Below are 14,224 nucleotides of genomic sequence, written 5' to 3' on the forward strand. Positions count from 1 at the left end.
CCCAGCACATGTGGTCACCTTGTTGGCCGAATAGGGGTAATATGCATATTTTACATGCAAGTACAGCTTTAGCATGTGCAAACCAACCTCTGGATTTGCTAGGGTTCTACTAAAACTGTACTTGCATGCAAAGTACATGTGTCATTCCTGTTCTGACAACTTGGTGACTATGCATATCAGGAGCATCTTGGGCATCATGCAATCGTGATACATGCAGTTGTTGAGCCATTGATGTGCTTGAAAGTAACATCTGAAATGGGATATCAGCAAAAGGAAATGCCATAAGAAAGTAGTTGAAGACATTATCCAAGTGGAATAACCACGTTGCTTCCAAGATCTGATCATGACAGGGGCAAGCTAAACTGGACAGACAACACTGAAGATGCAAAATGGAATGCCAGTGGGAGACCACTTGAACTATTAAAACTGCAATAAGCAGTCCCTGCAAGTGGTTGACTAAGAATGACATTAGGGGAATGAGAGGTATGGAAAGAAGGAAATGACAGATTTGCTAGACAGATGGTCTGCCTTTCTCTTTATAGGAGAGGGTGGGGGAGATAGACAAGGGCTGCCGAAGCTGGGAATAAAATTTTTTCTAGTTTTGGAAAGAGGATTTACTGAGTGGATAACAATAGTAACATTCATGAAAGCCTGAACATACTCGAAGGCAAGATGAGTATCGAAAGCAGATCCGAAGTATGCATTTGGTTTCATTTCAAATGGTCAAGAAAAAAATAGTAAGGTATTAAGCTAAAATGGAGATCAGATACGTGGTCACTAATTAAATATAACATCAAGCACAATCCCTGCCCTTTGCCCTCTCTCTTGATTCCCCTTCTTGCTCTCGCTGCTCCCTCCTACTCACTGTCATTATGAGCCCCATTAGCCAGCGTGGTATAGTGATTAAGAGCGGTGGTTTGGAGTGGTGGACTCTGATCTGGAGAACCAGGTTCAATTCCCCACTCCTCCACATGAGCAGCAGACGCTAATCTGGTGAACGGGGTTGGTGTCCCCACTCCTCCACTTGAAGCCTGTTGAGTGACCTTGGGCTAGTCACAGCTCTATTAAGAGCTCTCTCAGCCTCACCTACCTCACAGGGTATCTGTTGTGGGGAGGGGAAGGGAAGGCGATTGTACGCCGGTTTTATTCTGCCTTAAGTGGTAGAGAAAGTCAGCATATAAAAACCAAATGACAAAGGTAATTTATGCATGGTCGCTTTGACCTCCTTTATTCCCCGTTATTCCCCGTTTCACCCAGGATCAAAGTAACCCGGGTTGGGGGAAACTGTATGCATTGGCTGGAATGATCAGGGACGAAACTGTGTGCTAATGGAGGTATGAGCACAGAAAAGCAGTCTCCCAGGTTCAAATCAAGTCCCACCCCTTTAAATGCTGCTCTGTAATTGGCTGACTTCACAGTACTCACCCTGAGGGAAGATTTCCTTCCCCCCAGACCCAACTGCCGCATAAAAAACCATTTTAAGAACAAAAAAACAGAGCAATCTGAAAGAAGGGTGGGGGAGAGAAATCCAAGCCTCGTTTTAAAAAAGCCTTTATTTTGCTCAGAAAGAGCTCCGAGGTAGCAGGAAGCACTTGAATCCCTGCCTCTTTACACACTGCTTTGTGATTGGCTGTGAGAGAAGCCAATCTTCTGTGCTTCCCCTGTTTGGCTATCTGCATGCTGCCTTGAAGAAAGGTTTGGAAAAGGGTGGGGTGAAGCTCAACCCGAGAACAGAGTATGCATGCTCTGTAACTCCGGAATGAGCCAGGATGAATGGTTTAATTCGGGCCAGAAGAGGAATGGGAAAGGACTATTTTCTCCCATATGTTCCTGCCTGGGAATTAAAATCTCAGGGAGAGGTTGCCAACCTCCAGGTACTCTAGGTACCTGCTATTACAACTGATCTCCAGCCGACAGAGATCAGTTCACCTGGAGAAAATGGCTGCTTTGGCAATTAGACTTTATGACTTTAAAGTCCCTCCCCTCCCCAAACTCTTCAGGCTCCACCCCCAAATATCCAGGTATTTCCCAACCCAGAGCTGGCAACCCTAGGGAGAGGCTCTCCTGACTATCCTACTAATCAAAGAAGCTCATCTGGTGGGCACACAAAAGTGGACCTTCTTTGTGGCAGCCCCATGAATACCGAACAACATCCCCAGTGAGGTGCACCTGGCCTCCTCATTTTCAATTGTCAGAAGACAGCTGAAGACAGTTTTATTTAGGATTGCATTTGACAAATTTAGTTTTTATTTATTGGCAATCCTAATTTAGATTTTAAACTGTCATTTTTATGTGTTTTATAACTGTTGTTTTATTTATATTGTAAGCTGCCTTGAGTTCTGCAAAGGTAGACAGGTGGCTAATAAATGTTTTAAATAAATAAGTAAAATAAAATAGAAAAAAATTAAAACTATTCAGTTTCTAAATAAAAAAAGAGTGCCCTGAATGCTGACGACAAATAGAGAGGAACTGAATGGTTTTAATGTTTTCAATTGGCCTAGACTCCATAGATTTGAGAAAGCTACGTATCACTGGCAGCAGGAAAAGAGGAAGACCCAACAAGAGATGGATGGACTCAATAAAGGAAGCCACAGCCTTCAATTTGCAAGATCTGAGCAAGGCTGTCAAAGATAGGACATTTTGGAGGACTTTCATTCATAGGGTCGCCATGAGTCGGAAGCGACTTGATGGCACTTAACACACACACACACACACACACACACACACACACCTATCATTAATCAAAAGAAGCAGCATTTCCTTTTCTCATAAGATTAATTGTTCAGATGTTTTACTCATGGGTAATTTCTTAGATTAGTTTATTGTTGTATGGGAGTTCTTGGGCTCAGTACCAGAGATACTACTTTGGTTCAGATTCAGGTTCTTGGAACTGAGTGCTTCGTGTTCTATATTTTGCCTTGTTAAATTTGTTCTGATTATTGAGTGTCTAGAGGCATGGTAACGTGATTTGCTCACAGCGAAATTGAGCTAAAATAGAGTGCAACATTAAAAGCAAAACAGGAAGCAAGAGCCTTCCTTTTTCTATGGAAATAAAGTTGTCTGTGCTTAAATAAATATTCTGAAAATTTAGGTGCATATTAATAATCCAGTTCAACATTTTCCTCAGTTCAGCAGTGTCAATACGTACACTTCTTAATTCGTTTTACTTAACAGGGGCTGGTCTGCATGTGCCTTCAATTGATGCATGTGCCTTCAATTGATTTGAATGGAAAAGCCCCGGAATACAGGAGTTAGGATTGCCAACCTCTAGGTACTGTATGCAAAACAACAACGTTAGCTAGCTGCAACGTGTGTTTGAAAAATTAAGCAGCAATAATGCCAAAAATTCACAATTACTAAGTGTATTTAACAATAATATGACTTACAAGGACAACAATATCACAATACACACTCGATACATATATCACAATACCACAATGCACACTCGATACATATACATACACAAAAATATTCTTTTCTCTTTGAAAAGGCAGTGCTTTTAAATTGCTTCAGTTGTACTGAGAGTTGGTTCCTATGGCATCAAATTTTTGTTGCTCTAGACCCAAAACAATATCGGGGAAAATAGTCTAACCAATCAAAATATCATCGAATATGGTGCGGGCGAGCCAAGCTCTGTGTGCTAACGTTCGAACATACGTGTAGGTGGGTAGCCTTAAGATTGAACTGTAGGCAACGCCGAGCCGCCTAGGCAGGCGGCACCGACCGGCAAACCCTACATGGATCCGGATGAGCCCCTGTTTCAACCCACGTCTTCCTCAGGAATCACTAGAAATGTATACATTTATTCAATTAAATCGTGGCAAGGCTTTTTATGGAGACAATTCCATATAGAATGATAATAAAACAATGTCAAAGTATAAACAATAACCAATCATATACTCACACATTGGCAGCTATCTAGCTTGCTCCTATGCTGATGGGAACAACGTTCTCTAATTCTCTAGTTCCTCTCTAATTGCATTCACCTGGGGTGCCTGATTTTCAAATCTCCATCACCTGGAGATCACTTGTAATAGTGGGAGATCTCCAACCACCACCTGGAGGTTGGCAAGCATAATTTAAAGCCCAAATTAGATGTTACATACAACACATGATTGCCACAGGGACTTGCAGCCAGCCAGAAGCAGCAGCAAGTTCCACGCTGAACTAAATTCTGAGGCATATAAAGGAAACTTATCCAAATCGATTCTCCATGGGAACTCAATTCTGAAAAGTCATGGGCTCAATCTGAACTGAACCCCTGCAGCACTGGTCTGGCTGCAAATCCCCATAGTGATCATTTTCTCATCATCATCATCACCTTTATTAGGCATTTACCACACCCTAGTTATAAAACAAGATTACAAAAACCAAATCGTCTGTAAAGGCATTAAAATAACATTTTTAATGATCATTTTCTCTAGTTTGGGTCTAAGCTACCAATTCTAAACCACACATAGAACACAGAGTTGACTATGGAACCTCCAAATTATGCAAAAGTAAATATTGTAGCACAACTGTTCTCCAAACCAGGGATCCCTGTTTAGATTTAAAGCTGCTCAAAGATGCCCAACTCCTCCCTTCCTACTTCACCAGGGTCCACCACATGCTGTACATGTACAGCCCCTTCTCAAAGCATGTGAAAACTGTATATGTTCCATGGAGACCTCCATCCTCTCACGTCCACACAGCAATACAGTAGGAACCTCACCAGCTATTTAAAAAGCAAAATTAAGTAAAATATTTATATTTTTACACGGTTTATAATGTCAGGTTTCAGAAGGTAGCTGATTCTAGTTCACAACTCAGGCCCTGACCCTCATTCTAATCCATTTCATCCATTGATTAGGAAGTACTTTTGGACAAGAAGTAGCAAGAAACTTCCTGATTAGTTAATAATTTCTAGCATTCATAGGGTGGCCAACTCCCAGTTGGGAAATCCTTTGAGTTTTGACATGGAGCCTGGGGAGGAAGGGTTTTTTTTTTGGGGGGGGGGGAATCTCAGTGGGGTATTACACCATAGAGTATCATCCAAAGCAGCCATTTCTCCAGGGGAACTGATCTCTGTAGTCTGGAGATCAGTTGCAATTCAGAGAGATCTTCAGTACCCACCTGGAGGCTGCAGTAAGGTTGCCAGGTCACTCTTCGCCACCGGCAGGAGGTTTTTGGGGCAGAGCCTGAGGGGGGCAAGGTTTGGGGAGGGGACGGACTTCAATGCCATAGAGTCCAATTGCCAAAGCGGCCATTTTCTCCAGGTGGAGAACTTGTTGGACGGCGATCAGTTGTAATAGCAGAAGATCTCCAACCACCACCTGGAGGTTGGCAACCCTAGGCTGCAACCCTAATTAGAATTCCTAGGGCAAGTTATTGGTTTCTGGCAATCGGTCAGCACCTTTTCTGGGTTGCACTCCAAGGTGATCTGGAACCAAGCAGAGTACAGGAAACCACTATTCTATTAACTTCTACTCTAGGGGCCCAGGACCCTTGTCTGAGAAATACTGTTCTAGTATTGTATCTGAATTATAGTCAAGATAAGCACAGCAATGCTCCTGCCAGATCTATGACCTTCTCCTCCATTTCAGTGAGGGCTGCCCTTTCTGGTGAACCCAGCTATCAGTGCACACTGAGAAGGTAGTGCAGTATGGTTGCAGCAATGCTTGATGGCTCTCCCTTGATCCCATTTGATGTACTTTATGGCCTTATGCATAGCTAGTCTCTTAAAAGAATGTATTGTGTGGGAGCATGGGATCAAATGGCACAGTGGTCATTGAGTTGAGTTATGCAGAAAACTATGCTCAAGTATTTATATATGGCCCCAAAACTCAATACATTGTTGTAAGTAAATTTCTGGATGTCAGCCTAATCTCCCTCACAGTTGTGAGAAGGAAAGAAACGCTTTATTGCCCAACATGCCACATAAACAGTAATAGTATTTAAAGTTAACTGAAAAAGGGTGACGAGCAGAATTAGCTTTTTTGTTTGTTTGTTCTTTAAGGGACATTTTAAATATCACATGCAACCCATTTGTGGAATTACGTTTGCCCTTATAATCCATCCTATACAGAAAAAAAATATTGTACCATTTTAACAGGGGGAACACAAGTACGATATGCTGGGCCACTCCCCCACACAGTGAATCCAAGCATTTTTCTCCACAAATAGAGGAGCCCAAAAGGAGGCATCAGGAATAGAAACAGATTTACTTTTATATAAGGAATGTTGAGGGCTCAGCTGGGCAGCAGATGAATTAATTTAGGTCTTTTATTTTAATTTTAAGCAGCTAGTTAATTATTTCAGAAGCACCTATTTAGAAGCGTTACCCATAGTTACGGGCAACATGGGTAATCCCTGATTTTAGTATAAATTAAGTTGCTGTTTAGTAAATAGAAAACATATCATTAGAACAGCCTGATTAAATGATAAAGACTCCATGTCATGTGAGGAGCTCTGGGTTATTTTGGTTTGCTTGATTTACGTCAAGTTTTGAATGTCATTGACTTGCAGCTTCCCTCTCAAGGGGGGATATAAAATATATAAAACTTGTATAACAGGGCTTGCACATTTATTTTGGTATCTTCTTTCAAAACATCGGATTTTCTATCTTGAGTGCACATATGAATGTCTACTACTATTTCTACATATGAATGTCTACTAAGAACTCACCTCCGCCTGTCCTGGAACTCCTTCGGTTATAAAGGATTCGGAGGCAGACTTTATGGTGGATAATTGTGACATTTTGCATGGGCAAGTTCTTCATGAAAACTTTCCCTGCCAGACATCACCTCAGGATTGTTCACTTTCCTACCTTCCCTTGTGAACTGAGGATCCTAGCAAGAATAATGTTCTAGAAAAGAATTCAAGCTTGAATATAACCTCTATCAAAACCTGTGGCATGTAATTGAGGAACAACGTTAACCTGTTTATGACAGTTTTTCTTTCACAAGCATGAAGTTTATTTGATAAGCCAAGGTAAACATTAACAGGCAATATAAATCCAGTCTTTCTAACAGTAAAAAAGGGTGATTACTGATGTAATTCTAAACAGAGTTAGACTCTTTTAATTTCATTGAGATCAATAGTATTAGAATGGTTTTACTCAGCTTAGGAGTGCACTGATAGTCAGCTAAAAAATCCATTAAATTTATTTCACCCTAATGTATGCTCAGTTTCTGAAAGGCCAATCTGATCAATGTTTTGGAGGCTAGGTCTGCATCTACGCATTACAGAGTCCTCATGTTTGTTGTGGACCTTGGATATGCTAGCCCTGTACTTTTCCCAGGTACTATGCCTATCCCTACAGTCTTTCTTGCCCTGCTCCATATTGCTGATGTATGTTGATGGCACGGCTGCTGTGAGATACCTAATGTCCTATGATGTTCCTATTTGCCCAGTGGGGTGAGTGGTTAGAAGATTGCTCCTGAGTGTGGCAGGCTTGGGTTCCAGCCTAGCCTTGCTTCCTGTTTTATGTCTGCTTGGTCTATTGCTAGATGAATGGTGAACTTTGCCTTCTGGCTACTGTCCCTTTACTGGAAATTAAACCCATGCATCCCATTTGCCAAATGGGTGCTTTTCCCCAGTGAGCTAATGAGGGGATGATAGCTATATGTTTGCTGCCCCAGTGTTTGCATTCCACTCATTTGGCAAAAAGCTGGTGCTACCAATTTTGATCCTGGCTGGGACCTGAACCCTTGGCAGGAGGGGTCTTGAGTGGTCCATCATAATTGTCTATGATGATGATGATGAAGAAGAGTTGGTTTTTATATGCCGGCTTTCTCTACCACTTAAGAGAGACTCAAACCGGCTTACAATCACCTTCCCTTCCCCTCCCCATGACAGACACCCTGTGAGGTAGGCAGGGTTGAGAGAGCTCTAACAGAACTCTGACTTGCCCAAGGTCACCCAGCTGGCTTCATGTGTAGGAGTGGGGAAACAAATCAAGTTCACCAGATTAGCCTCCGCCGTTCATGTGGAGGAGTGGAGAATCATATGTGCCTTTTCCAGCCATTACTCAATTTTTTTCGCATACCTCTAAATGTCCTGGTGCATACCCTTTGGGGTACATGTACCCCAGATTGGGAATCACTGCCTTAGAGTATTTCCCTAGGTGCAGAATAGCCATAGGATGCCAACTAAATGTCACCAATGTCAAATCAACACGGCTCTCTGCTAGTGTCGGGGTCTTAGAATGGGGCTGTATCGAGTTTGGAAATGGGAACCACATACTTTTTCTCATTACGTTTTTTGTTTAATTTTTGTTCCCTGTAGATTGTCATATAAAATAATTAGGTGTAATATAAATTACTCAGAGCTCAGCAGTATGCTTGGGTTTTTTACAACAAATATATTTAAATTTTTAAACAGATTATTATGACAGTTTTTGTAAAGATAATAAATTCATGTTACTTTTCTTCTGACAGATAGGAAAGCACTCCTTGTATTTTCATAAAATGGTATTCCAACCTTCTAACAAAAGAACTAATTTATAGTAAAATAGTGTCTCTATTTAAATTCAGTTTCAAATGATTCATTTTGAATGCAAATAGCCTTAACTGGTTTTTCCTTTGTTTGTGAAGCCCATGCCTCCTTGTCATGACTCAAAGGAATCTATGCAGGTGTTCAAACAGCACTGCCAAATAGCAGAAGAATACTATGAAGTCAAAAAGGAAATGGCTCTTCTTGAAGAAAGAAAGTGAGTGAGTGTGTGTTTTTCCTAAAGGACCAACAGTGATTTGTCTGTCATGTCCTCAAATATAATACTAATTCAGAAGGTCTTAAAATTCAGTCCTGGCTTTTAAAAAGAGATGACTTTGTTGTTCTCCTTTGAAGTATGTTCTTTCCAGTTTCCCATTTCCCCTGCCTTCATACATTTTAAAATTATGCATGGGACCTCTCTTAATGTCAAGGAGGACATATAAGTGGCTACATTTGGGGATAATTGCTTTATGGGCTGGAGGAGACTTTCTAGACAAATATTTAAATTCTTATAGTGTATTGTTATCTTGTCAATATTCATATATTTTTTACACCATGTAACTTGCCCTGACCTGGATGGCCCAGATCTCGTCAGATCTCAGAAGCTAAGCAGGGTCAGCCCTGGTTAGTATTGGGATGGGAGACCACCAAGGAAGTCCAGGGTTGCTATACAGAGGAAGGCACTGGCAAACCACCTCTGTGAGTCTCTTGCCTTGAAAACCCCATAAGGGGTCGCCATAAGTTGGCTGCAACTTGACTGCACTTTACACACACACGCATTAAGCAACTTATATTTTGTTGTACAGTGGAAAGCAATTGGCTAAGAGTCTATGTCAGAAATTATTTGAAATGTCGAACAGGGCAATCTGGGATAAACAGAATTGTTAACAGTGCTAACACCATGAAAATGTTTGCTGATGGGATTGATTGATTCAACAAAAGTGTTGTAGTAAATTGTATCAGTGTATTCCAGAAGAGTTTATAGAGTCAAACAACCCATTTTTATATGATAATACAAACTATCATATGATAATTTGGCTGTGATAAAGAGCATCGAGAGATCAACAAACAGTCATAGACATAGCTATCAAATAACAAAGAATCCATAAAATGTCTATAAGGACCTGGTAACTTTTTTCAGAGTAATCAAATCTCACCACAATATGGTGGGGGGGGGGATCGATGGAAATACTCTTTTTCTCTCCATACCTACATGCATTTGTATGTGTGTGTTCATATGTTTGTAAACTGATTCATAACAGTAATAGATTTGAAGTAATGGAAAATGGTATTCCGCACAACAAATATTTAATTTTTTTAGCTAGAATAGTTATATTGAGTTTACTAGTTTATATATATTCATTTATAATCTGCCTTTCTGAGGCACAAGGTGAATTGCAAAAGTTAAAAACAATGCAGAGAAAACAGAATAAAGCAATAAAGATAGATTACAAAAATTAGAAAATAATGTAAGAGAAACAGTGTAAACATCATTAACAGTGCAATAAAAACTGTTTTTTAAAACATGTAACACTTTTCCCTTATAAAAATGTTCTCCTGGACACATCCTGATGAACCATAAAGCTTGATCTGAAGATTATACGGATGAACTGCATGCCTTAATATAATTAAATAAATACACATTTCTATTTGAAACTCTCCAAAAATTTTCAGTCGCTGCTTTTCGCGGTGTATTTTCACTGTTTTGTGCCGCAAGTTGTGGTAGGGTGGTCAGATTAGGACTTGGTGGGACAGACTTTGCAATTAAGGCCACTGGAAAAAACCTTGGCAGGCTGATAGGTTGCAGGGCCACCTTCCCCCAGCAGGCCCACCCTGGCCCCAAGCGAGGGGCAGCCCTCACCCCATTTAGGGCGGCCCTCATCGTTGCTGCCGTGGCAAGCTGGTGGCCTTGGCAACCACAGCAAGTAAACCGGCTGCCCCGTTGTGGGGGGAGGCCTCTCCAGGGCTCCTTTCGCTTCCCAATCTGCCCCCGGGACCTAGGAGACTAGCGTGCAATGAATTCAATGGCTGAACTAGATGAGTCAAGAGGCAGAGCTTAATTTACCTCACACGGTTGCTGCGAGGCGAAAAGGGGAGGGAGCGTTGTACCCTGGGCGGGATAAAAATGAAATAAACAAATCACAACAACCCCAAACGGCACCACTGGCAAACTGCACATTAAGAAGCTTATGGAGAACTATAATAATGTGGCCAGGACTGTCCTTCTGCAGCGATTCCTGCTATTTCAAATATCTTGGTAGCAGTTGCTTATGTCCAGCTGGCTTAAAGCATAGCACTCTTGTGCTTTAATCAGAGTTCACATAAGCACAGCTATAGATGTTTAGCTTTGTTTTCTTATATATGACGCGGACACCTGTCTAAGCTGATTAAGAAATGCAACTTCATCCGTGCAGTTTTTCTAGACCTATCAGTGTTCACCACACTATTAATCTATCGCCGTAAAAATTATGAACACTTGGCTTTCATCTTGTGTGTCCCTGATAAAAATAGCAAAGACTTCAAGACCAGTCCTTGCTTGTCCCATTGTCCATACCTGTTCTCAGTCATTAGTCACAGTGCAACCCACGCTTAAGCTGTATGGGGTTTTAAAGGGAATCCAGCAAGAGCGGGCAAAAAATTAAAGCCGTAAAAGTCCTTACGACGCACCCCCCTTTCAACCACTTCAATATCCCCCTCACTCAGCCCAGCCGTATATGCTGAGGGGAAAGCGTTGGCCTGAGTATATTTGTGAGGAGATTATTTCCCTTCTCCTCCAGTCCCACACCAGCATTTACCTCAGAGAGAAATAGGACACAAGAGGCTTTTCAACTTAAACAGACAAAACAGGGATGTTTATTGAACAGAACTCACAGAGATTGGTTTTCAAGGAAAAGGCCGAAATTGGAGGGAAAACTCAAAGTCAGGTTTATCTACGTAAGGTGACTTCGGAGATAGCTTAGATGTTTTCTTCACTCAGGTTCCTTCAGTTCTTAGTTTCACGCTTACTCAGATTCAGACTCTCAGGGCGAAAACGCACGGTCGCTTTATCCTCCTTTAATCCCTGTTTCAGCCAGGATTCAGCCAGGATCGAACGTAATGCGTTTCGCCTAATGCGCGTTCGATCCCGGCTAAAACGGGGATTAAAGGAGGATAAAGCAACCGTGCGTTTTTGCCCTCAGACTCTGTCCCCAGCCCAGCTCACGGGAGCGAAGGCAGTCTTGAGTTCCTCTCTCTCCTCAGAGAACTCGCAGAGGTTTGGGGAAATATCCAAAACCCCTCTTCCAGTTCTCTCCCTGATTACCCCACACCAGTGGCTGTAATCCCCCACACCTCCCTGTAATCCCCACACTCAGTTCTCACTCCTGTCACTACCACAGGTTGTGTGTGTCAATAGCTTTGGCTTTCACAGAACCCCTCAGGTTCACGCTAGAGTACAATCTCGCTTCTTCTGGGGTCTCCTCGCCCAGCTCTGAATGCTTTTCTGCCTCCCAGAGCTCAGGGTGTCAACTCTCTGGCTCTGCCCACTCTTGGGGCGAAAACGCATGGTCGCTTTATCCTCCTGTAATCCCTGTTTCAGCCAGGATCGAACACACGCGTTTCACCTAATGTGCGTTCGATCCTGGCTAAAACAGGGATTAAAGGAGGATAAAGCGACCATGCGTTTTCGCCCTTGGTCTGTCAGCTCTTGCTGCACATTAGCCCCTCATTCATCACAGTCCTCATCGAGGAACATAGGGCGAAAACGCATGGCCGCTTTATCCTCCTTTAATCCCGGTTTTAGCCAGGATCGAACTCACATTAGGTGAAGTGCATGCGTTCGATCCAGGCTGAATCCTGGCTGAAACAGGGATTAAAAGAGGCTAAAGCGTCATTTGGGGCAATTTTACGCCTGTTGTCCATAAGGATTCCCATTTAACCATACATGTCTTAACTTGTTCTGTTTTCTATGTCAAATTGGAGTCATAGCTTATAAATTCATCCTAATAATTGATCCTTTTGTTGCGTTATCACCCTTTCAAATTCAGTCAATTCCCTTATTGTTCCTCCTGCTGTATGAATGTCCTTTTTAAATCTTGAAACTAGTTGAAAATATAACAACCATTGTATATTTTTGCCTTCATCGTTCATCTTTGGCAGGACTTAATTTCTCCTTGAGAATTTATCATATCTCCATATGTTATATAATCATTATTTTTCCTCACATATTTATCATAATATGCCTCAATGGGAGACATTAATGGTGGAATTGAAGGACTGGTTCTTCTTTGGGTAGATTCCCAGATTCTGAATAGTCCATTTATTGCATGACTTCTTTTTTGCACTATGTTTTTTTTTACTGATTTTTCGTCCATAGATAATTATGTAAACCTTCTTCCAAACCCCCTGCATCTTTTCAAGTGCCAAAACATTCCCCAAGAACTGTTTCAACACTTGAAAAGATGTGGGGAGAGGAACAAGATCACATGGTGCTGTGGCAATTTTAAAATTGTGAAATTCTCCTCTAAAATGGCATTGGCAGCCATGGGTTGGACTTGTGCCTACTGTATCATCTACTTTGGTTCTAAGATAGGCAGTATTTTCTTTTCCAATTCTTGCTGTCTCTCACTAGCTTGGGAAAACTTTCTCAATTTTATATTAGCAGCAATTTATCCTGTTTTCTTGCTATACCATTCTTTGGCTGCTCATGGTCACATTTTTTTAATTTAAATGTATGCTTGAGGATCTGTAATGAAGATAAAATTCACACAACATTGGTTGGCATGTCACTTGCCTACTCTGCCAGTGAGATGGTTAATTGTCTATAAAATAAGGACACTTTCTCTTATCTATTTGAAATCTGGTATGCAGGTGCTTTCCTTGGGTGAGGAGGGAGTGACCCCTGAAAAAGTCATCCAAATTGGATGGGAGAAAAGCTACACAGAAAAATATGTTCCTAATTAAAAATGAAAGGAAACAAATAAAGAAGAGAATAAGGAAAAATAATATATAAAATAACTCTAATAAAGAAAAATAATAGATTTTAGCAAAAAAAAATTAATCATCCCTAGTTTTAGCACAATTTAGATAGGATTCTGGGTGGAATTTGGCTCCTGCCCATTTTACGATTACTGTACCCAGAACTAATATCAGAAGTTATAGCACAGATATCACCGTTGCCATTTCCAAGGAGGGACCCAGGCTGACAGCAAAGGTGTTTACCAGCCACTGGGGTCTTCCTTGGGATAACTGCTAGTGGTCTTAATGGCCGTGATCCTTGTAACTGCAACACATTTTTTGGTGGTTTTAACCCTAAAATAGGGAATAGCTCGTTCTACCAAAATAAGTGCAACTGTGCACTTGTACATTGTTATGTATTGCAAGCAGGTATGATTAATTGCCAATACAAAATAAAGTCTAGATATATCTTGATGATCTGTAAGTAATCCTGTTCTAAATCCTTTTAATAGGACTTATCATGTGTTGTCAAAAAGAATATGTCCGAGTTGTTTGTCACCTGTGCAATCCTGTCACACTTGTTTTATGTGTAAAGAACCTACACAAAGATCACACCTCTAATCACAGACTTGTGTTGCTTTAGGGGCAGTACAGGGATGGGAGAGGGGGCTTAGCCTTGTAAAAGCTACTGGGTTCATTTATCAAAAACTCATTTTAAAGGAGAAAAGATGTGTCCTGTTAAAAAAACACTTTTCTCCTTGAATCATTATTATTGTTGTTGTTGTTGTTGTTAATAACAAAGTGAGGAGCCCAGTTT

The 14,224-nt window shown here is 41.3% G+C and overlaps 2 protein-coding genes across 3 annotated transcripts in view; one reads left to right on the forward strand and one right to left on the reverse strand.

Annotated features, from left to right (window-relative positions):
- Positions 1 to 14,224, forward strand: part of MAP3K7CL (MAP3K7 C-terminal like) — a 29,513-nt gene that overhangs the window by 14,887 nt on the left and 402 nt on the right. The window contains exon 4 of the mRNA XM_056858895.1: positions 8,574 to 8,689. Within this exon, the coding sequence (XP_056714873.1) occupies positions 8,574 to 8,689 (116 nt within the window). The remainder of the gene's footprint in view (positions 1 to 8,573; positions 8,690 to 14,224) is intronic.
- The window catches only part of GRIK1 (glutamate ionotropic receptor kainate type subunit 1), a 207,022-nt gene that overhangs the window by 8,599 nt on the left and 184,199 nt on the right, over positions 1 to 14,224 (reverse strand). The gene's annotated exons all lie outside the window — the stretch shown is intronic.

Source organism: Euleptes europaea, chromosome 12 (assembly GCF_029931775.1).
Source record: "Euleptes europaea isolate rEulEur1 chromosome 12, rEulEur1.hap1, whole genome shotgun sequence".
NCBI lineage: Eukaryota > Metazoa > Chordata > Lepidosauria > Squamata > Sphaerodactylidae > Euleptes > Euleptes europaea.